General features: G+C 40.6%; 1 protein-coding gene across 3 annotated transcripts in view; it reads left to right on the forward strand.

Annotated features, from left to right (window-relative positions):
* fanci (FA complementation group I) overlaps nucleotides 1-23,964 on the forward strand; it is a 74,835-nt gene that overhangs the window by 17,661 nt on the left and 33,210 nt on the right. For all 3 annotated transcript variants that reach the window (XM_048562648.2, XM_048562650.2, XM_048562649.2), the window contains exons 16-25: nucleotides 2,220-2,290; nucleotides 4,043-4,157; nucleotides 4,655-4,777; nucleotides 5,204-5,272; nucleotides 7,295-7,396; nucleotides 11,744-11,935; nucleotides 13,888-14,009; nucleotides 17,699-17,863; nucleotides 20,125-20,304; nucleotides 20,762-20,928. In XM_048562648.2, coding sequence (XP_048418605.2) covers nucleotides 2,220-2,290; nucleotides 4,043-4,157; nucleotides 4,655-4,777; nucleotides 5,204-5,272; nucleotides 7,295-7,396; nucleotides 11,744-11,935; nucleotides 13,888-14,009; nucleotides 17,699-17,863; nucleotides 20,125-20,304; nucleotides 20,762-20,928 — 1,306 coding nt within the window. The remainder of the gene's footprint in view (nucleotides 1-2,219; nucleotides 2,291-4,042; nucleotides 4,158-4,654; nucleotides 4,778-5,203; nucleotides 5,273-7,294; nucleotides 7,397-11,743; nucleotides 11,936-13,887; nucleotides 14,010-17,698; nucleotides 17,864-20,124; nucleotides 20,305-20,761; nucleotides 20,929-23,964) is intronic.

Raw genomic sequence — 23,964 nt, forward strand, 5'->3', positions numbered from 1 at the left:
TTTTCTTTTTCTTCTAACTCCAGCCTCTTAAATTCACTTTCTAATTCCATTTGTCTCATTTGCATCTTAATTTTTTTTTCTAACTCCACTGCACTTGACTGTTTCTCTAATCTACCTAAATGCTTGGCTAACTCTGTTACAATTCCAGTTTCTTATTACCCCCAGGTAAACTCAATTTTAGCCTGTTTACTAAACCTAAAAGGGTCACCTTTTTCTGTCTTCCTAAACTTTCTTGGCAAATTTGGAAAGCATCTTCAAACCCCCAGAACTTCTTTAGCAATGTTAAAAGCCATTTTCCTACTTTTGATTTAACCAGCAACAAATGACCGAAATTAAACAGATTTTCCACTTCTCGCTAAAGTTTTGTTTTAAAGATCTAGGACATTTGTCTCCAGATCTGTTTAAATCTGTCCAAATCTGTTCAGATCCTGGATGAGCACCTCAATATGTTATAAAGCAAAGGTTGACCCTGCTCTGAGAACTAAAACCAAAATGCCCGAAGAGGAGCACCTCGCTCTACAGTCTGTAAAAGGAGTGTGAAATGTGATGTAACCTGCCTTTCAGCAATTTCTAGTGGTTAAATAAGATAAATCCCTGACACTTACTTTAAAATCAGCAAGTAACAATTTATTTATCTAACAGCGAACAAATTAACTATTTTATTAAATTACTGAATAAATCCCTTCCAACTACTAACTATTCCTGAATAAAACAAGAATCTAATAGTATGCTGTTCCAATAAATGTAAGTCCCACTTATATTAAAAAAAGTAGAATTTAGCCCCTCAAAATTATAGCCAGATTACGTGTCTTCTGGAATGTTCTGTGCCTTCTCTGCTGTTTCTTCTGTCAGGGTTATTAACTAGTTGTGCTGTTGGCACCATTGTTTTTAGATGGTGCTTTCTCCAAGACATTGAGGAAGTTGAAAGTGCCACTTGACAGCTGAGGGCTGTTAGCACTGGTGGATGGCAGCTACCTCCTGAGGCTTGGTTCAACTGCTCCCTTTTTATACTCTTGAATACGTCTCAATGTTTCTTACAATAGGATGGGTCCTGTGTTGTCAAAACCATCAGATTTGAATTGAATTAGTTTTTGGTTTCTAAGTTCAAATTGGTTCAAAATGATTCACTAAATTCAAAAGCTTGTTGTCTTGTTAAAAACCACTACGTGGTCTGCAAACTCTACAGCCTTTTGATACACGTGTTTGGAGTAGATTTGTAGCTTGGATTGTGAGTGTTTTGGTTGGTTGAGACTGCAGAGACTGTGACAGACATTACAGCGGACAAACAGGAAGGAAATTAACAAGGGTACATGAACACCAATTGGTTAAAAAAAACGACCAATACTCACTCATCTCTATCCACACGAATAAGGAAAACCACTAATTCGACTGGGGACGACACCAAGATCCTGGGACAAGCTTGGTACTCTCCGAAGAAAGCCATCGACAAATACATAGAATTTGACCGCATATACACTCCACTGTGAGGGAAAACTGGAAGTGAGGTAATCCAGCTGACCGGACTCCAGAGTTTAAAAACTAGGTGGGAAAGCACAACGGCACTACGTTGGAGGCTGCACTGTTGCTGTTACCTATCAGTGTAATGAAACGGCTGCGGAACAACGAACTAGCTTGGTGAGCGAGCCAACCAACCACAACACCTCTTTCATTTGGGGCATTCTCTCTGTACATGCAAACTTTCAAGCTACAGTTTATGGGCATCCATTTTAAATCTCTAAGCACAGAAAAAGCACATGATCTTTTAAAGGGACCACACAATGCTTTCCCACCTAACATTTTACAGACACCAAATTCTGACTTCTGCCTCCCAATCCATAAGTACTGTACCCAACTTCACAACACCACATATTAATTATGTATGTTGGAAATAAGTTATACATATATCATAGATTGGATTACTGTGTGAAAGTATTATTGAAACCATGGAATCTTCATCTTTATTCTAATGAATCCTCTGAATATCACTTTTTGCCTCCTTTTAAACTAAAAGGTGACTGTCCTCTAGTCAATTAGTTAAATAATTTGTTGGTTTGACCTGGAATTGTGACATAATACAAACTGAATCAGTGAGACAGCCTAAATTTGAGCCAGTGTTTATTGTGATACGAAGCCCAACATTATGCAGGTGCTTTAAAATTTCATATCAATACTTTCCTGTAGATATTTTGATAACTTAGCATGTTTTTTTTGTTTTAAAGCCTCTGCTGAAAGTCAGCATGTCCATGAAGGATTCGTTAATTCTGGTCCTACGGAAAGCCATGTTTTCCAGGTGAACTTACTCAATGACTTTTTATTCCCAAAAGAAGTATGGAAGAGTGTTACCTTCTGAAAGTGCAGCAATACCTATTTCTTGTTTATTCTAACAGATTAATATTGCAATATGTAAACTTGTTGGAATTATTTCAAGGGAACGGAATCAATTTAGGAGGCTTCTGTAACCTTAAGTTTTAGGTGATAGATTTTTTAATGGTGTGGACATATTTTTTAATTGTTTGTAATGTGCTGATTGTGCTAACGTACTAAAAGAATTGATCCTTGATCCGATTGTTTCATAAACATTGATAAATATTTGGTGCCTCTCCAAGTGTCTAGATCGAGTGTGTTATTAACAAACTTTCTGACTGCAAGCCATTATTGCTGAACCCAAATCTGTCGTCACTTATTTTTTGTAAGGGTAAACTCACAGCAGTCAGGAGCAGGATCTAAACTGTTACCTTAGTGGAGCTCAGACAACTTTTCAAACTGTAAATTACATTAGCAAACTGTTCTTCTGACTCAGTTAAGCACTTATGCAATAAACGATAAAGGAGAGAAATGGGCTTGGTCAGATCCAACCTTACATTTAGATTTGAATGTTAATTGCACGAGTAGCATGAGAAAAGTCTTTGGGCAGTCTCAATCCTGGCTGCCTGTGGCATGGGCCCAAGATACACTGTTGGCTCAAATGCTGCAGATAACCATTCAGACCAAACTGAGGAAATCTGGTCATCAAAAAGGGCTAGATGATATACTTTTGCAGTAGGCATGGTAATTTGAGATTGTGGCAGGAAATTTTATTTAGCAGCTGCCTTACTTGAACTGGAACTGCTCACTGCTAATTCTGCTGAATAGTTTCAGATTCCACTGGGATGCGGCTCCAAAATAGTTATGCCACTTGGCATACTGATTTCCTGACACCATTCCCAGTGCCAGCCCTGTTTACCTCAGTACACTGATGTCGGCCATGGGATATAGGGAAGAGGTTTGGAGGTGGTTTTACTTTAACGCCAGAGTGGGGTCTTAAGAGCAGGGAACGAATATCAAACTTGAAATGTTAACTCTGTTTTTCTCTCTCTACTGATGCTGCCAGACCTGCTGAGTTTCTCTCGCATTTTCCGAGTTTATTTCAAGTTTCCAGCATCTGCAGTATTTTGCTTCTTTACTAGGACAGTTGAGCAGCTGTTTACCCATAAAAATGTAAAGAGTTAGCAATGAGACTATGGCTGTCAGATTTTGGCCCAGTGGTAATGAGGAACAACACTCTGCCTTGGAAGAGTGGAATCTTAGACATGAGGAGACCGCAGGAGAAGAACAAGTGGCAGGAAGAATTCAAAGGTGATACGCTCAGTGTAGAGTTTCCAAAAAAGACTGAGCTACTGTGAGACAGCCAAGAACCACTGCCAGGAGATTAGTGAGAGGGTCATGGGAGGCCTCCAATTTTCCAATCTTGCTGTCACTGTCAGTCACTGTGACCTAGAATCGAATCATTTCTGACTTTTTCTTATTGTGGACTTTGCTGGCAACTTTCAAACATCTGCACACCACTGCATTGTGGAAGTTTATCAATGTTTTGTGACTGTGTAGGAATAGGGGAGTGTTACTCTATTAATCAAGCTAAAATGATAGTACAATTGGGAGGGTATGACAGTTTTAAAAATGGATTATATTACTGGGAAAACCACAACACACTTGCAGCTTTGAGCTGGAATATTTACAGTACTATTTGTGCTCATCGCACCACTCTTTCTTTGCTTTTCTTCAGCCACTTGGACTCTCGAAAGTCAGCAGTGGCTGGCTTTCTGCTGTTGCTGAAGAACTTTAAAGTGTTGGGAAGTCTGGCTTCTAGTCAGTGCACTCAGGCTCTCACGGCCAGTCAGGTAACTCAATGTATTCATTCTTTCCAATTATATTTATTGTAACTGTATTAATTTTGTCAAACTATATATTCCCACGCTAATGAGGTGAGGTGCCCTGTCTTAGTTTTAAATTTGATTTTACGAAAATCTGGTCCAATTGAAGCTGGTTAATATACTTTTCGTAATGAACAGCTTTCCTTTAAAGAAAATTAAACTATACCTGGAAGTAGATAAGTATTTGTGCAGAACAAGCGAACCCTAAAACACTGAGCTAAGGAGTCAATTGAATTTAAGAATTAGCCTGCCATCTGGTGGAATTATTCCAAACTGTAGGACTTGTGAATTAGACTGTAAAGTGTTGATGTCTGCAGGCTAGTTGCCGTGGAGGAATGATCTGAGATTATCAGTGAGGTCGATTTCATTGTTTCATTTTAAAAAATTAAATCTGGGGCTATTTGATCTTTATGTTAAGTTGGAAGTAACACTGAAACATTTATTTTTATGTTGTCGTTGTTCAGGTGCAAGTGGATGTGCATATGCGTTACAATGCCTCGGCTAATGAAGCACTTTGCTTGGAGATCTTAGGCAGCCTGAGGCGCTGTCTGAGCCAGCAAGTTGATGTTAGGCTCATGCTGTATGAGGTATTAATGTTAAAAGCTATCCATATAATACGTCAAATTTGATCACTAAGAACTGCAGTTAGCACTCACCACTAATACTTCTTAAAAAAAAGTTTCTTTTCGAGCATCACATTTTCCTCCCTCACATGTTCTGTCAGCATTGAGGCTTTTCTTAAATTTCAAACTCGCAAAAGAATCTGGATCAGGGTGATTCAATTCTCACTTTTTTATTCTACTTTAGTTAAGACACTGCTATTTCCTATTTCTTTTACTTTTGAAAGATCACTGTTCAACAAAGAAAACTATGCTTTCTGTGCTGGGTACTTTGTGAATGTTACGTTCATCTAGGAGATTATATTTCCCTATTTATTTTAATTCTATTTTTCACCAGGTTAAAGAATTAATCTTTGATAGTTTGCTTAACTGTTTCCTCTGCTGTTCTTGTAGGGATTGTTTGATGTCCTGCGTCGAAATTCACAGCTGTCACATACCATCTTACAAACGCTACTTTCACAGGTTAGTGACAGGATATAGATAAATAATAACACTGGTTTTGACAAGATGAAGCATTGGACAAATTAGTCAGTTGAATTTTTGTAAGATCTACTTCTCCTCAAGAGATGTAGGCCAAATAGACTATTGCACCTGTGCTAAAATTGTAAAGGAACTTTCCAGTTAGTTTCCTCCTTTCTCTTACACCATAGGCCCTACATATTTTTCTCCCACATATTATAGATTGAGCATGTATCATTTACTTCTTGAAAGTGATTATTAAACCCGTTTGCACTGTCCTTTTGAGATGGTGCATTCCAAATCATTTTAATGCACCACATTTTTAAAAAAAAACTCTCATCACCCTTCTAGTAGCCTTGCTAATTATCTTAAATGTGAGATTTCTGGTCATCAGCCCTTCTACTAGTGAATACAATTTTTCATTTACTTGATAAAATGTGGAGCTGGAGGATCACAGCAGTTCAGGCAGCATCAGAGGAGCAGGAAAGTTGACGTTTTGGGTCCAGAACTCCCATCACATTTTGTCGACTTTGAGTTCAAGCATCTGGAGTCCTTACCATCTCCTTTTCATTTACTTATACTTTTTCTGCTGATGGACTGAATGGCCTTATTCTGTGACTGTCTAACTCTGTTCATTCATTCTAAGCTTTCTTTGTTATAAGGAGAATAATTTCCAACTTCTTTAGTCCCTCTGAAGTCCTTCATCACTGATGTCACTGATAAAGCTCTTGTGTGTCCTTTTTAAGGCCTGGACATTCTTCTTAAAATATGTGATGCCCAGAATTGGGTATAGTTCTCCAGCCGAGGCCTAATCACTGATATATGAATATTAAACATCCTTGCTTTTGTAAGCTGTACCAGAATTTATAAAAGCAAAGGTACAGCAAGCTGTTATAACTGCTTTGACCCCTTCCTCTACCACTTTTCAAGATGTGGATGTGAAGCACACAGTTAATGTTGCTCAGTGTCAATTATCAAATTGTTTTCCTCCTAATATCCCAGTAATATTTGGTCAATATCTTTTGGGATACACTACTACACTACTCTGAGGATATGTAGCTGAAAATAAAGTGCATGTTGGGAGGTATTAGTGTGCACTGGTGTGAGTTAGAATAACACCACTTCTAAATGAGAGAAAGCTGTGCTGGATATTGAAAAAGTTTCCAGATCAGCTGTCCATTATTAATAAAGCATAGCTTGGGGTGGATGCAGATTATAAATCCTCATACACTTTCATTAAGCGCTCCCAGCTCAGGTGCAAAATAAAAACCAAAAGAACTGCATATGCTGTAAATCAGGAGCAAAAACAGAAGTTGCTGGAAAAGCTCAGCAGATCTGACGGCATCTGTGAAGAAAAAAATCGGAGTTAACATTTTGGGCCCTGGTGACACTTCCTCAGAATTACTGGTAGCCGGGAAAACGTTAGTTTATATGCAAAAAATAGGGAGGGTGATGGGGTAGCGTGTAAGCGACAGGATAAAGGATAGAGCCCGAAGAGCAGTTGGATAGACAGAGGAGTTGATAACGATATGGCTAGGAGGGTGAATAGCTGTTATTGGGGATTGTGAATGACCAACAATAGATAGTGTGTGATGGTAGGCTGTGTGATAACAAGGCCTGGGTGTATGGGGCAGGGGGCTAGGACATGGGAGAGTTTATTGAACTCTGCAGTCCTCCAGCGTCAATACTATGTCCTCAAGCGGAAAATGGGGTGCCATTCTTCCAGTTACTCCCCTCATTAGGCTCTATTCTTTACCCTTTTGTTTACTTCCTACCCCAATGCCCCTCCCTATTTTCAGCATATAAACTGACGTTGTCCCAGCTACCATCAGTTCTGAGGAAGGGGCCCGACCCGAAACATCAACTTTCCTGCTCCTCTAAAGCTGCCTGGCCTGCTGTGTTCCTCCATCTCCACACTGTGTAGTGTCTGACTGCAGCATTGGCAATTCTAACTATCTGTGATTGATATCATGATGCCCTAAAAAACAACCATGTACTGCTTTAACATTGCTGATCTCTCCTCAGCTAAAACGATATTATGAAGTTGAGGAGGACCTGCTGCCACCTCTCAAGCTGGAAGGATGCATAACCACTCAGGGAGGCCAGATCTATCTCCAGGAGCCACTAGTAATCAAATAATTTAAGATTGAACTTTGGGAATTTACCTATTTTATTGATGCATTGAGAAATGACTATGGTGGAATATGAAGATTTGAATGATTTCATATGTAAAGGTTGAGTAAAATGCTATTCCGATGCGTGAGCTAAGTTAACTTCTCTGTAAGTCGAGCCATATATGTATGGAACATCCCAAGGTCTGCTGTCTGTCTGCGTCTGCTGACCCCACCTGAAAGTAGTAAGGATGCTACAAATGAGCTTTGATTTCCTGAAGTGGGGAAAAGAGGTATTTGACGGGATATTTGCTCCTGATCCAAAGACTCACCACCTGTCACCCCCAGCTATATAAGTCATGTGGAGATGTCTGTTGAAGGCAATGCATGACTCAGCCCATCACTAAATAACCTGGGTTCTGTAATTTCTGCTAGCTGTTAAATCTTGCATGTGAAAATTGAACCATTGGTTGGTTGTTTTATCGGAGAGCACATAGAACAGGCCGTATGGGGTGCAGCAAATACAAGAGATTGGAGGAGGCACAAGTGAAATACTGCTTCAGCTGCAAAGGTCCTTGGAACGTGACCAGGGAGGAGGTGAAGGGGCAGGTGTTGTGCCTTCTGCAGTTACATGGGAAGGTGTGTGTGTGTGTGTGAGAGAGAGAGAGAGATGTTAGTGGTTGTTGAATGGACTAGGGTACCTTGGAGGGAACAATCCCTGTGAAATGCAGATGGCGGAGTGAGGGGAAGACGTGTTTGTTGAAGGTGTTCTGCTGGAGTTACCTGAAATGGTGGAGAATGATACTTTGAATGTGGAGGCTGGTGAATGAACAGTAGGGACAAGGGGGACCTGATCACACCGTTGTGAGTGATGGGAAGGGGTAGGGGGCGGAAGCATAGGTGATAGATTTGATGTGGGTGAGTGCCCTGTCGAGCACGGTGGGTGGTAAAACATGATTATGGAAGAAGCAAGACATGTTGGCAGTGCTGTTTTGGAAAGTGGCAGCATCCAAACAGATGCAGTGTAGGCAAAGGAACTGCAAGAACAGAATAGAGTCCTTGCAGGATGAGGAGTGTGAAAAGCTGTGGTGATGGTAGCTGTGGAGGCCAGAGTAGCGAAGGTAGCTGTCGGGGCCAGTGCAGCGAAGGTAGCTGTGGGGTTCAGTGTCTTTGTAGCGGTTGGCAGTGGACAGTTTATTCCCTGAAATAGAGATAGAGAGGTCAAGGAAAGGAAGGGGAGTGTTGGAAATGGAATGTGAATGTTATAGAGGAGTGGAAATTGGAAGCAAAATGAACAAGTATTTCAAGGTTCTGGTGGGAGCATGAAGTGGTACCAAAGTAGTCATCGATGTACTGAGAAAAGAGTAATGGGAGGGACCGATGTTGGACTGCAACAAGGACCGTTCTACGTGCCCCATAAAGAGGCAGGCATAACTGGGAACCATGCAGGTGCCCATAACCGCTCCTTTGACTTGATGGAAGTGAGATGAATTAAAGGAGAAAATTTTCAGCGAGAGAACAAGTTCAGCCAGGTGGAGGAGAGTGGTGATAGATGGGGAGTGTTCAGCTCTCTGATCAAGCGGAAGAAGCTGAGATTTGTTAGAGCACCCTGGTGGGGAATGGGGGTATAAAGGGATTGGACATCCATGGTGAACAGGATGCAGGTAGGGCCAGGGAACTGGAAATTGTCAATATGGTGGAAAGCATAAGAGGAATTGCAGATATACGTGGGCAGGGTCCGGATAAGTACGGAGAGGATGGAGTCAAGGTAGGAGGAAGTGAGCTTGGTGGGACAGGAACAGGCTGACGTGATGGGTCTACCAGGACTCTCTGGTTTGTGGATTTTGGGAAAGAGGCAGAAGTGGGCTGTCTGAGGTTGGGAGACAATAAGGTTGGAGTCAGTGGGGGGAAGATCTCTGGAGGTAATGAGGACGGTCACAGTCCTGGCAACAATATCTTGATGTAGGTTATAGTCCAAGGGGTGATAGGAAGAAGTGTCTCAGAGTTGATATTGGGCCTCCGGAAGGTAAAGGTCCGTGTGCCTGACTATGCCAACACAATGTTGTTGGGCTTGATAACAAAGTTTAAGGTTGGACCTGAGAGACTGACGTGTGGCAATTCCAGAAGGGGACAGCCTAGAGTATGTGAGAGGAGCAGAGAAATTGAGACAGCCAATGTCACATCTTCACTTTTCAATGGTGAGAACGAGGACAGGTAAAACGCTGGGGGAAGGGGTCCAACTGGAGGGTGGATGCTGGAGGCGGGTGAAAAGATCAGTGGAATGGGGGGTGGAGGGCAGTCCTGACAGAAGTGGTGAGCATGGTGGGGGCAGAAATACAGTACAACATCACAGTGAGCCTGAAATCCATGAAGGTGAGGGAATAAGGGTGTGAAGCTGAGTCCTTTGCTGAGGACAGTACGTTCAGCCTCGGAGAGGGGAAGGTCAGGAGTGTGGTGAAAATGCAGCAAGGGCTGGGGTTGGAGTCAGTGGCCTCTGGACAGGGGACAGAAAGTGATAGCATCTAACGGCTGGAAAGTAGGGACGGTCATCAGGACAGATGTTAGGAGTCCATAAGTTGTTGTAGCTTCTCCGACTAGATGTCCAAAAGAAACAGAAAATGTCTTTTTTGGTGGTGAAGTGAAATTGAGAAATGGCACAGCTTTGAGACAGGGTGAATCAATGTTGCTGCAGAGTGGAGTCAAGTGTGTGCATGCGATGGCATATTGATCATGGTTCACCGGATGCGGCATGAGCAGCAGTCTAAAGAATGTTGAAATGGGAGTTGGTTCACAATTTGAAGATGATGAACTAAGTTCAGAAGGCTCTAATTTGCCTAGTCTGAAGATGAGATGTTCTTTCATTTTACACTGTGATTCAGTGGAGCACCTCAGCATGTTGAGTGAGTGGGCAGACAAGTGGGCATGGGAGCAGCAAGCTATTGCTGTCTCTGGCAAGGTAGCAGCAAGGTAAGACATTGCTGCTCTGTTGGAGTTCCTCTGCTCGCCAGTTCCTTTTTCCTTTTTTCTCTTGATTTCTTTCTGTCTCCCTCTCCCCTTTACAGTGTGTCCCACCGTGCAACTTTTAGCATTTTTAATTTAAACTATGTAGCCTGAAGGAAAGGAGTCACTTCTGATGACCGGTTTGAGTGTACAGGCCATCTCCTGCAGCGGGCCAGAGCAACGTTGTCAGACTGGATGTGGGTTAGAGCCAGTACTGGAGGGGCTGAGTCCCTGAGCAATGGAAGGGCTAAGGGGCCACATCCTGGAGTAGCAGAAGAGCCACATAACCAGAGCAACAGTGAGGTTGCACATTGCAGGTGGCCAAGAGAGTTCTCTGGCAGTAAGCATCTTCGATGGGCTCTGGAGTAGCGGCAGCATTTTCGGAGGCGGCTGCTGAGTCGGCTGGCCTGTGCGGCCTGGAGCGGGGCTCTCGTTTTCCATGTGGAATAGGCCCCCCCCCCCCCCCCCCCCCCCCCCCCCCCCCCACAGCGTCATGACACAGAGCAGGATGCTGTCAGCGGTATAGTGAGAACTGGAAAACCTGGAGTGGGATTTTGGTGGTGGTACACCAGCGAAGTAGGAAAGTTGGACTGTCCTTAAGTTATCGATCTTAATTTTTTTTCTGTAAATGGTGCTTATGTACGAGCAACAGTGCATGTTTTTCGCAGCTTTTTATTAATGTACATGACAATAAAAAAATGTTCAATTCAATTCAAAATGACTGGCTCTGGAAAGGTCGGGATTGTGCTTGTGCACAGATCTGACTTTTGCCTTGTAGATGGTGAACAGGCTGTAGGGAGTCAGAAGATGAGTTACTTGCTGCAGGATTGTTAGTTTGTGCCCTGCTCTTGTAGCCAAGGTATTTGTACACCTAATCCGGTTCAATTGCTTGTCAGCAATAACACCTGGATGTTGAAGTTGCTTAGGCAGACATTTAAGAGTCCTCATTGAACCGTTTTGAAAAAGAACGGAATGTCCTTTGACACTTCTACCTTAAAGAGCACTAATAAAAATATTAATTGATTAACATCTAATTGCAGTTCGTGAAATTTTGCTATAAGCAAATTAGCTGTCCTGTTCGTCTGAAAAAAACTCACCACGTTTCATAAATAAAAATGAAGAAGGGTCGCTCTTCTTCGAAACATAACTTCTGCCCTTAATTGCTGCCAGACGTGCAGAGTTTCTCCAGTGATTTCTGTTTTTGTATGACTTCAGTTCTGTTTTAAACATTTATTCGGTATTTTCCTGAGAAATGTGATGTGAAGTTTTTACAAGTTGATTCAATTTTTGTTTACAGATTTACTCCAGTTCCTGTGACACTCCCCACCAGTTAACCAGTTCTTATATTTTCCTTTTGGTACAGGCACATCTTCTGTCCTGTATCCAGAACTGCTTGGCCTGGAGTAAACAGTCCTTGCCACACTCTCGCCATGACAGTGATATTTATGATAATGATGATGATGATGAAGAAGATAGTTTTCAACATGACTTGGAAAATCAACTGGACTCGACCACTCGAAGAATGATTAAGAGTGAACTGGAAGACTTTGAACTGGTAACTCTTACAGGTTTTAGTGCATTACAGTCACATTTCATTTGGTTCATTTTGTTACCTTGAATATTTGTAACAAAGTTATTTAGGCTGGATTTCTTGCTTGAAATAGTGCAATTAGATTATGTAGAATATCATTAACTTCCCATTTCATCCTATATTAGATCAGTTTCTACTTAGCCTGTTTTTGATCAGATATTTTGATGAACTATCAAGTTGTAGCAATTATGAGATGCATTTTATAATCTGGATCAATGTATTCCATTTGTTCCAAGTCTGGACTTGTGAATATACAGTCAGATTCAGAGTGAAACAAAAAAAATTCAGTGAAGTTAATTTATCTGCACGGCTTTGTTATGCATTGCTGTTACCAGTGGAGCAATTGAGGGAATCCCTATTATGGTTTTTACACACATTTTTTAACAAAGCTTCCTTTTCAAAAAATACATTCTGTTTCCAGAACAAACATTATCTGACCCATTTACATTTATTTATACAGATAAATACTCCCTGGTAGATTTCCAGTTCATGCTGTGACTTCTGATGATATGCCTGTTGGTGCTACCTACACATATATGAACATAAGTAGGCGACTCAAAATTAAACCTGACAACTGTCTTTATAATGCTAATTAATTCTGTCTGTTTTTATGTCCCTTACTTCCCAGATACATATTACAAAACGTATACTTTACATTATAAATACCTATAAATTAGTATCTATTTCTATTTTAAGCACTTTATACTTTCTAGATAAAATATTAATAGTATAACAAGGCTGTAGAATTCACTTTTAGTGCAGTTCAAATTTTAAGATTGTTTGGATTCCCTAAGTAGAGAAAAGCTGTTTCATATTTGCACTGTCAGTTCAACATAATATTTTAATCAAACACTGCACAACCTCATCACCTCCAGGAAATATTACCTATATTTATCCAGTCTCTCAATATAACTCATTCCCTGATTTCCAGTTTAAAACATCAAAATTCAGTACTTTACTTTCTTGAAGGTCTGGACCTTCCTGTGCCAAAACATCCAAAACTGAACAGATTCAACTTGAGATCTAGTCTGTCCTTGCAGTAGCAATGCCTCTTCAAACTCTGTACCTCTTTGATTGTTTCTATTCAATGAAAGCACAAGCTTGCTTTTGTGGCTAGGAATTCTGCAGTGAAGAACTCCCCTCCTGACTCCCCAAAACCTGTCTGCCATCTAAAAGTCACATGTCAAGAGTGTGATGGAATACTCTCCACTTGCTTGGGTGACTGCAGTTCCAACAGCACTTGAGAAGTTCAGCATTATCATGGACAAAGCCGTGCTTGACAGGCACGTCATCCAACACCTTAAACATTCACTCCCTCAACCAGTAATGCGTAAATGACAGTAGTGTGTACAATCTGCAAGATGCATTGCAACAACCCTCCATTGTTCCTTCAACTTCACCTTTCAAACCCCATGCTGTCTACCATTTAGAAGGATGAGGGCGGCAGATATAAAGGAAAACACGAGCCGCAAGTCCCTCACACCATCCTGACTTTGAACTACATTTCCTTTCCTTCTCTGTGACAGTGTGAAAGCCCTGGACTTCTATCCTTACCACTCTGTCACTCTCCTCTTCTTCCTGCCCCACCACTATGCTTTGTCACGTTGAGCTGCAACTGACATTTATTTATATTCATTTCTAATTTCTATTCCCACTTCACAATGTACTGCAAACTTACTAAATCTCGGTCATGTATAAAGATGGGGACTACCATTGTCATACCATCCAGTCTGAGAATGCATATTCCATTTCATAATCTCCTATTTCCAAACCTATTTTCTAATGTTTTGAGAATGCTTCTAATTCTGTGTGTTTTAATTTTCCAGTAATTTCTTGTGCAATTCTGGGTGTTTTAATTTTGCCTGTAATTCCTTGTGCAAAATATTATCAAATGCCTTTCATTTTCCCATTTTTAGGACAAATCAGCAGACTTTTCAATAATGTCCAATGTTGGCATTAAAAATAACATCTATGCTGCCCTGGTATTGGGAGTCTATGAAGTTTTGATGGAGCATAATTTTATAGCTGGCAACTACAGGTAATGTATAAAAATATTCTGTTGCATTTCTGAAATGTATATTACAGTACTCCCAAACAATTAATTTGAAATATAGAAGTTGTACACAAACATGACAGCAATTTTGCAAATTCTTAGGATTCCATGAATAAGCAGTTAACTTGCATTTCGTGTATCATTTGGGAGGTAAAATGGTCACATGTGAGAGACAAATGCTCTTCAAATACCAGTATGTGATTTTTTTTAAGTCCACCTGAACTAATGGAATCGAGGAAGTGAGCTATGGTTTACCATTTCTTCCAAAGGATGCAATACTGCCTGAGAAGTGCACTGAAGTGACAACCCAAGTTGATTTGTCAAGTCCTGAAATGGAACTCCAAATGGCACAGAGTTTTGCAACTGGAGAGCAGGGATTGAGAAGTACAGTGAAGTTCCCTGAATGGGGCTGCTTTACATTGAGCTTCATGGCCTTTGTCTGCTCCTAAGATTGTTCTGGATCCTAGTGCATGAATGTTTGTGTTTGGTTTGCTTTTCTAAAAATAAAGCTGAAGGTATTAAGATATCATAAGTTGTGAAATTTTGTGCAGCTTGAATACAAATTTGTCAAGTTTGTGAGAAGATTTGTAGCTTAGATTGTGGATGAGGTTGAAGACTTGCTCACCGATCCGCTGGGTTTAGTTGCAAGCGTTTCATCACCCTGCTAGGTAACATAATTGGTGCACCTCCTGTGAAGCATCAGTGGTGTGTCCCCACTTGTTATTTATATGCCTTGCGTGGCTGGGATGGTTGGTATTACCTCCACTTTTGTTTCTCAGTGGTTTGTACACCGGGTGTAATTCACTGTTTTTGTTGATGGAGTTCTGGCTGGAATACCAGGCCTCCCAGAATAATTCACGTCCCTCGTTGTCCTTATGTATGACGCAACTGAGAATTGGTCGTGTCTCTTCGTGACTAGTTGGTGTTCATGTATCCGTATTGTCAATTTTCTTCCAGTTTAGCGTATGTAGTGTTTCTCACAGTCCTTGCATGGTATTTTGTATATTACCCCAGTTTTGCTGGTTTTGGGTATGGGATCTTTTACGTTCGTCAGTAGCTGTTGTAGGGTGGTTGTTGGTTTGTGGGCTAATCTGATACCTAGGGGCCTAAGTAGTCTTGTGATCATCTCTGAAATACCCTTGATGTATGCTAGGGTGATTAGTGAGTCTGGCTGCGTTGTCCTCCTGTTGTGGTCTGTCGCAAAGGTAACGGAGGTTTGTGCTTTTTGGGTATCCATTTCTTTTGAAGATTTCGTTGGGATGGTTCCTGGTGTAATTGATTATCTGGTCCAAATGTGTAGTCTTTCTATGTACGTTAGTCTAGATTCCCCATTGTTTTTGCGTTCTACCATTATGTCCAGGAAGGGTAGCAGTTGTTCTTCTTTTGTGAATTTTATCCCGGTGAGGATATTGTTTAAGTGTTGGTGGGTTTCTTCTAGTTTTGTGTGTTTAATAATCACGGAGGTGTCATCTACATATTGGACCCAAAGTTTGGGTTGTATAGTGGGGAACATGACTTGTTCTAACCTTTGCATTACTGCTTCTGCAACCAGTCCTGATATTGGGGATCCCATTGGTGTTCTGTTGATTTGGTTTTATATGCTTTCGTTGAAGGTGAATTGGGTCGTGAAGCACAGATCCAGTAGTTTCATGGTGGTGTCCTTATTAGTGTTGTCGGTGTCCTGGGTTACTTGGTTCATCCAACAGTGTGGCAATTGTTTCTTTGGCTAGGCCGATGTTTATAGATGTAGATAGTGCTGTTATGTCAAAGGATAGCATTATCTCGTCCTCTTCTAGCATGGTGTCCTTGATGATGTTGAGGAATTCTTGGGATGAGTGGATAGAGTGGGTCGTGTTGTCCATTAAGTATTTCAATTTCTGTTATAGTTCTTTGGCAAGTCTATATGTTGGTGTATCTGGCAGTGAGACAGTAGGTCAGAGAGGAACCCTCTGGTTTGTGTCCCTTGGGGACGCTGTAGAACTGTGGTGTGTTGGATCCCTCTGGCTTCATTCCTTGGTAGTGTGTCCTGCTGATGTCACCTGAGTTGTGTAATTTCTTCAGGGTTGTTGTAATCCAGTTTCCTAACTGTGCTGTCGGATCTATCGCCATCTGTTGGTAGGTAGGGACAACACATCTGTAACTGCACAAGCCGGAAAGAGAGACACCAGGGAATTCCTGGAGGTCTGGTATTCCAACCAGAACTCCATCAGCAAAGACATTGAATTAGACCCTGTGTACAAACCCACTGAGAAACAAAACTAGAAGAAATACTCACCACCCCAGCAAACCAAGGCATATAAATATCAAGCGGGACAGAATGCCAACGCTTCACTGGAAGTACACTGACGATGTCACCTAGCAGGGTGACGAAACATTTGCAACCAAACCTACCACTTCAGCAAGCCTGTCTACAACCTCGCTATTTGTCATTTTATAAATTTTCACGACATTAAAAGCATTTGAACCACATTAAAGTGCACATTAAAGGATTGTTTTGTGTATTTTGTATAAAGTACAAATTTTTTATATGGTATTTGCAAAGAAAAAAGTGACAGCACTGAGAGATTTAGCATATTTCGTCAGTTCTAGCCAAAAAGAACTTTCTGCCCTTGGTTGTAGCTCTGTCGGCTGTAACACTCAAATGCATATTAAAGTAATTTTCAAAATGCATTTATGCTTTCTGCCACTACCACCCTTTCAGGCAGTTCCAGATTCTCTCCAGGCTGTGGATAAGTTTTTTTTTAATCTCCCCTGTTATTCTCCTCAAATAATCTACAGCCCAGTCATTCACCTTTCTGCAATCCACTTGTGCTAGTCTGTTCATTATGTTATGCACCTCAGTTAATTCTGCCTTCTGTGTTCCAAAGAAAATGATCTCAACCTGTTCAATTTTGTCTTATTACTAAGATTATTTGTTGCTGGTCAAATCTTTATCAATCCCCTCCCTCCCCTCTTGAGAATTATCACATCCTTCTTGAAATGTACAGATCAAAATTATCAGCAACACTCTATCTGTGGTTTAACTACTGATTTATATTGTTCTAATGTAACAAACTGTGCTTCTATATTCTGTGTGATACTTTGAATTTCAGTGTTGATAGTAGATTGTTCCTTAATCCTGTAAATTGACATGTTGCTGAATTTTGAGTAGTTTTCTGTCTCTTAATCTTTTAATAATTTGTTTTTTGCATATTGTCAAAATGTTCTGAAAGCCTCCAGTAGTAAATATTCTCTGTGATGTTGTACTGAGCTGTTTAGAGTAGGAAGGTATAGATTTGTTTGTTGACCTGTGCTTAGTCAGTCTGCCTCTCAGCTTGAGTGATGATGGATCCCACATCTGCAAGCAAAGGATGCAGGAAACTGGCTACAGTTTACACTGTTCACAGATATCTTGTAAGTGGGAGCAAAGTTAAGCTTATCCATGGTAATCCTAAAGGGACACTTCATATCTGTTCATGCCAACTGTACTTTACAGTAAAATTACAGAAGAGAAAAATTGCGTCATGTGTAACAAGGAAGAATATTTCTTCTTTTTATATTGTCTGAGTAAACGTTTAAAATTTTATTGTCTTCCAAACCTCATGTATAATTCCTTCTTGGGTATTTTAAATTGTTTAACTAGTAAATTATGTTTAATGTGGGAAAAGATTGAAATTATTAACATCTCTTTGTAGCTCGAATCAATTTGAAAATATCATAAGCCTTTTCAACCGTTACCACAAGCTTTCAGACTTATTGAAAGAGAAATCTGGGAAAGGCAAGTCACTGTCCTCAAGTAAAACTGCCAGGAGTCTTCTCAGCTTCAGTTTTGTCTCCTGCTTGCTGACAGCACTTTTCAGGTAATAAAGATTTGTCTGCTGATTTGAACCCTATCATTAACAGCATCTTGGTGTGCTTCACATTGTAACTTTTTAAATTTATTCATGGGATTTGTTGTGATTGGCATGGGCAACAATTATTGCACATCCCTCATTGGTCAGGAAGCAGCTAAGAGTCTACTACACTGCTGTGGGTCTGGTGTCAGCTGCAAGCCAAACTAGGTAAGACGAACAGAGTTCCTTCCCTAAAGGACATTAATTAATCAAATAGGTCTTTTACACCAATCGACCTGGTTGTCATAACGAGCTTTTTTTTATTCCAGGCTTTTATTGAATTCAATTTTTACCATTTGCCAACATGGGTTTCGAGCTCATGGCCCTAGAACAATAGTCTGGGGTTCCAGATTATGGTCCAGTACTATCACCACCACATTACCGCTTCCCCAAATTTTAGAAGAGAATTGTCTGTTACATAATTTGACAGGCAAGACTACCAGAAAATACATAAATTTCATGCTTTTTTTTAGGAGGAGCAAATTATAAACACTTTTGACCTCTGTCCCTCTTTCTGGTACAAGTGTGAAGCATTCCCACTTTGTTGAATTTGATACATCATTAATGGTATTAGCTGTGATTTACTTTAAACAGACTTGCCATTGACTACTAAATCTAGCAATTATTTTGATGGTGCTGCTGACTTTGTGTGAAACCTGGATATTTGGAACTGATGCAATGGTGTGCATAAAAGATTAGATTAGATTCCCTACAGTGTGGAAACAGGCCCTTCGGCCCAACAAGTCCACACCGCCGTTGAAGCATCCCACCCAGACCTAACCCCCTATAACCCACTCACCCCTGAACACTACGGGCAATTTTTTTAGCATGGCCAACCCATCTAACCTGCACATCTTTGGACTGTGGGAGGAAACTGGAGCACCCGGAGGAAACCCACGCAGGCAGTCGCCCGAGGTGGGAATCTAACCCTGGTCCCTGGCGGCTGTGAGGCTGCAGTGCTAACCACTGAGCCACCGTGCCACCTTATGTGTGCTTTGAGGAAAAGATCTCAATTACGTTATTTTTGATTGAAAGGCAATCTTAATAATTAATGTGCTGCTGCAGAAATTCTGACCCTGAAGAATAACTTGCGGAAAGTAAAGCATTGCGGGAAATCTGAAAACACTGGAGATGCATAGCAGATTCATTAGCATTTTTAGAAGAAGAAAATATAAATAGAAGAGCCCTACCTGAAAACATCTTTATATTTGATGCTATTCAACCGGCAAAACATGTCCACTGCTTTTATTCTTAATACTGCGAATACAACAGTTTCATTTTTTTAACTCCCATTTTGATAAAATCCTACAAATCACGACTTTCTTGCCTATATTTAGAAAACATGAAGATGCCTCTGAGTGCAGCTTACTTATTTGATATGAAAAAGCTTTTATCTCCAAATATTTCAGTGCTGTCCCAGCTCCCTGGTTCTTGTGCTAGCAGGACAATTTTCTTTTCACTTGAAATGTGTCATTTGCTTCTTCGGAGAAATAGTTAGTAAAGCTATTGTTTCTCCCAGCAAGTTACTGAAAGGAATAGGTAATCTGTGAGTACCTAGTGACTTCACTGTTTTCCGGTTGCATTTTATAAATTTGAAGAGTCGTAAATATTCCAGATTATTCCAATCAACTTCATCTCCCAGAGGCTTTGGCCTTTCTGGGATATAGGTGTGTTTTAGTCCTCTTGAACTTTGCCAAATGACCATTCAATTTTTGAAAGCTGAGATAGTTAAATTGCCCATCAATGGAGGGGAATACAGGCAGATCCTATATTTGATTTACATCATCTGCCCAGTTTCCACTTTGACTGTTTACTGGCAGTGATCAGAAAAGGGAATCTGGGCTACCTATGTTTTCTCATGCCATTAGTCCAAGGTACAAAGGTCATTTGTAGCAGTGCAAGGGTCTGTAAGGATAGAGCTAGAGCATCATAAATTAAACCACTTTTGTTTTCCATCTTAAAAACTTCCTTTTGGCGTTTATGGTTTGTATTGATCTTTGACAAAAGTCTGCAAAATTTCTTCAGGCCCACAACTATGTTTCATCATTTAGATCATGGCTGGTCTGTGCGTCAACTCCAAGAACCTGCCGTTTCTACGTATCCCTTGATACCTTTTATCTTTAAAATGAATGCGTGTTGGGCATAAAAAATTGGATTAATAAGATGTATCAGGAATCAATGTTATAATTTTCTAAAAGGACTAATTTTTCTTCTTCAACTTCTCCAAGGGATAATACACAGAGCCACAAAGAGAGTTTGTCTGTGCTGCGCTCCAGTAATGAATTTATGCGATATGCAGTAAGTGTGGCATTGCAGAAAATACAACAACTTGAGGAGACAGGGCAGACAGATGGACCAGATGGCCAAAATGCTGAGAAAATATTTAAATACCTGTGTGAAATCACTCGGTAAGAAAACACATTCGTACATCTATAAAATCATCTCACGTCATTTTGTATTAACTATTTCAAAATATTAGAATTATCTTGTCAATGTTTTAATTTTTACTGGTATTAAAGAAAGGAAAAGCTATGGATATCGTCAGTCTCAAATAAGAACAGAGAGAGCAGCAAGCGCACAGCAGTTAAGCTAGCATTTGGAAGGGAAAAGATGTTTTACTGTTTTAGCTTCCATTTGAGGATTGCACTTAAAATGTAACAATATTTCTCTGCTAAATGCTGCTAGGCATATTGTGTATTTCTTGCACTTTCTGATTTTATTGAGAATTAAATGTATTTTTTGTTGTCTACTAGGTAACAAATTCTATAAATTCATAGCTGGCTCAAGCAAATAACAAATTCTGTTTGTTGAGCAACAAAGCGATTGATGTCATCACCAATATTTATTTGTTGCTTTGCTTTGCAGAGTTTTGCTGTGGAGATATACTTCAATCCCATCAGCAGTGGAAGAATCTGGAAAGAAAGAGAAAGGAAGAACTATTTCGTTACTTTGTCTAGAGGGATTACTACGCACATTCAACACGGTGCAACACAGATACCAGAACAAGATCCCGCAGTTCCTCAATGCAATAGGTTAGTTGGAATGATTCGAATTGCTTGACACGTAAGGAGAATATCATAGGGTGCACATAGATTACAGCTTTCAAACATTGAGTGAGACTGATTGAATAACCCAAATTAGAATGTCATGAGCCTTCAACATCCAGTCAGGCTCTCTTAATGTTGTATCCCACTGGAATATGCTTGATATTTCATTTATGAAATGGATCATTAATGTTGGAGTGTCTGAAACATTAGCATTCAATCTTGTTTAATTCAAAACTGTGTTGTATTTTTCACTTGGTTCAATTGAAAGTGACCTCCCCTCTGTATTAGAAACTTGTATATTCATGCTGTATTAGATCATATAATCTAGACAACACTTCTGTGGAATATTGTGCTTTGGTGTCATCCTTTGGATAAGATGTTAAGTCAAAACACTGTCCAATGAGCAAATAGTGAATGAAATTCCATGGCTGCATTAAAAAGGAAGATGATCAGCGAATTGTTTTGTTCAGTTTCATCTCTCAGCCAATGCTCAACATGATCACAATACTCAACAGATTATTCATATAATTGCTATTTCTGGGATCTTATTTACATAATGTCTATAGCGACAGCATTTCAGAATAATTTGTTAGGTTAATACCTTGGGATTTTTTTAATTCATACAAGATTCTGCATGAATGTGAGTTCTTTTTTGTCTTGCACTCCTGCCTTCTGTTAAGGTTGTGAACATACTGTAGTTGTTCATCGTGATTCCACAGGTGTACTGGTAAATGTGTCATGTTTTCCTGTTCATAAATTACCCGTTTGGTATATTTTTAGCATTTTCATCTGCCTCTGTGTCCCATTAAATAGAACTTATCTCACTGAAACTTACAAAATACTGAGGAAGGGTCACCGGCTGGACCCGAAACGTTAACTCTGTTTTTCCCCTTCATAAAATACTGTGACATCTGGATTGAATAGACATGAAGAAGATGTTTCCACTAGTAGGAGAAACTCAAATCTTATAGCGCAGCTTCTGAGACGAGGACAAATTTCTTCAGCCAAAACTCAGGAACATAGAGGCTGTGGAGTCCAAGACACTGAGTGTCTTTAAGACAGTTAGATAGGTCTTTGGTAAGTAGGGGAAGAAGGCAGGAGAGAGACATATTGAGAAACGTATTGAAACAGGTTGAGAAATGTATTGGCCATGATCGAATGGTGGAGCATGCTTGATGGGCCAAGTTGCCCAGTTACGCTGCAATATCTTATAGTTATGGTCTAAAAATTGATTATATGAGAAAGGAAACTTTATCTTGAAATCTTGTCAAAGTGCCAATTGAGACTGTCACAAGCACTTCCACATTATTCTTAATTTGGTCGTTGTTGAGAATATATCATCAATAACCCAGAGATAGTAAAAATATGAATTTCATAGTAACCTATGTATTTGAGTCACTTTAAAAATTATCTGTATCAGAAAGTTAGACTATAACTAAAATTGCTGATAAACATCTGCCTTGATTCATTTAATTTTGCGCTTGATTGCTGATCTTTAACAGTCTCGTTTGAAATGCAATTCATGCACGCAAAGCTTTGTGATTCCTAATATTTAAGAACTTTGGAGTAGTTGTGAGGTTTGATTTCTTTTTATTCTTTCCTTCTCACACTGCACCCCAAAATTTTTAACTGACCACTGATGTGAAAAGAAACACTGTTTTGAATGGTTGCTTAAAATCAAGTTGACTGCACCTCCCAGTCGCAAACCATTTCCATTCCCCCTCCCATTCTCTAGATGACATGTCCGTCATGGGCCTCCTGCACTGCCACAATGATGCCACCCGAAGGTTGCAGGAACAGCAACTCACATTCTGCCTGGGAACCCTGCAGCCTAATGGTATCAATGTGGACTTCACCAGTTTCAAAATCTCCCCTTCCCCTACTGCATCCCTAAACCAGCCCAGTTCGTCCCCTCCCCCTACTGCACCACACAACCAGCCCAGCTCTTCCCCCCCCCCCCACCCACTGCATCCCAAAACCAGTCCAACCTGTCTCTGCCTCCCTAACCGGTTCTTCCTCTCACCCTTCCCTTCCTCCCACCCCAAGCCGCACCCCCATCTACCTACTAACCTCATCGACCTGTCCGTCTTCCCTGGACTGACCTATCCCCTCCCTACCTCCCCACCTATACTCTCTCCACCTATCTTCTTTACTCTCCATCTTCGGTCCGCCTCCCACCCCCTCCCTATTTATTCCAGTTCCCTCTCCCCATCCCCCTCTCTGATGAAGGGTCTAGGCCCGAAACGTCAGCTTTTGTGCTCCTGAGATGCTGCTTGCCTGCTGTGTTCATCCAGCCTCACATTTTATTATCTTGGAATTCTCCAGCATCTGCAGTTCCCATTATCTCTGATATTTGCCTTGACTCCTTCTGAGAGTATGCTTTCCTTTCTCAGGGGAAAAAAATAATTGGAGCTTATTTTGCATAAATTAAAGCTGGACCATTAGAAATGGTGTGGAATATAGGCAGGAATGTAACAAAGCAGAAGAGGAAAGGATGGAGCCCAGCTATCGGTGCCTTGAAAATACTGGGAAAAGTTACTAGGCTGATTTAAGACATTTTCTGATGGAGGGTCTAGGCCCGAAACGTCAGCTTTCCTGGTCCTAAGATGCTGCTTGGCCTGCTTGGCTCCACACCTTGTTATCTCGGATTCTCCAGTATCTGCAGTTCCTCTTTGATTTGAGTCTGCCTTTAATGAATTAGAATGCAGTCCGTGGGCGTGTCTCCTGCGATAGGGTTAGCATGCTTGAGATTGAAACTATTGGAACTATGTGGAGGGAACTGTCCTGCAGTCAACCTACTTGATTGAAAAGAGATAAATTTGTTTACTTTTTATCCAACCTGAACACAACCTCTCCTAGGAGATTTGGGAGAATCATTGTAAAAGGATTGTTACTCTTGGCTTACCAAAACTAACTGATCTGGAAGTACTTGATGCGCACATTAGATTCTTTGAAATCTGTTTAATGTGGAGAGGTGCCTGTGGAACACTGACCCTTCAGAAGAGAAAATGGAGAAAAATG

The sequence above is a fragment of the Stegostoma tigrinum genome, chromosome 33 (assembly GCF_030684315.1).
Source record: "Stegostoma tigrinum isolate sSteTig4 chromosome 33, sSteTig4.hap1, whole genome shotgun sequence".
NCBI lineage: Eukaryota > Metazoa > Chordata > Chondrichthyes > Orectolobiformes > Stegostomatidae > Stegostoma > Stegostoma tigrinum.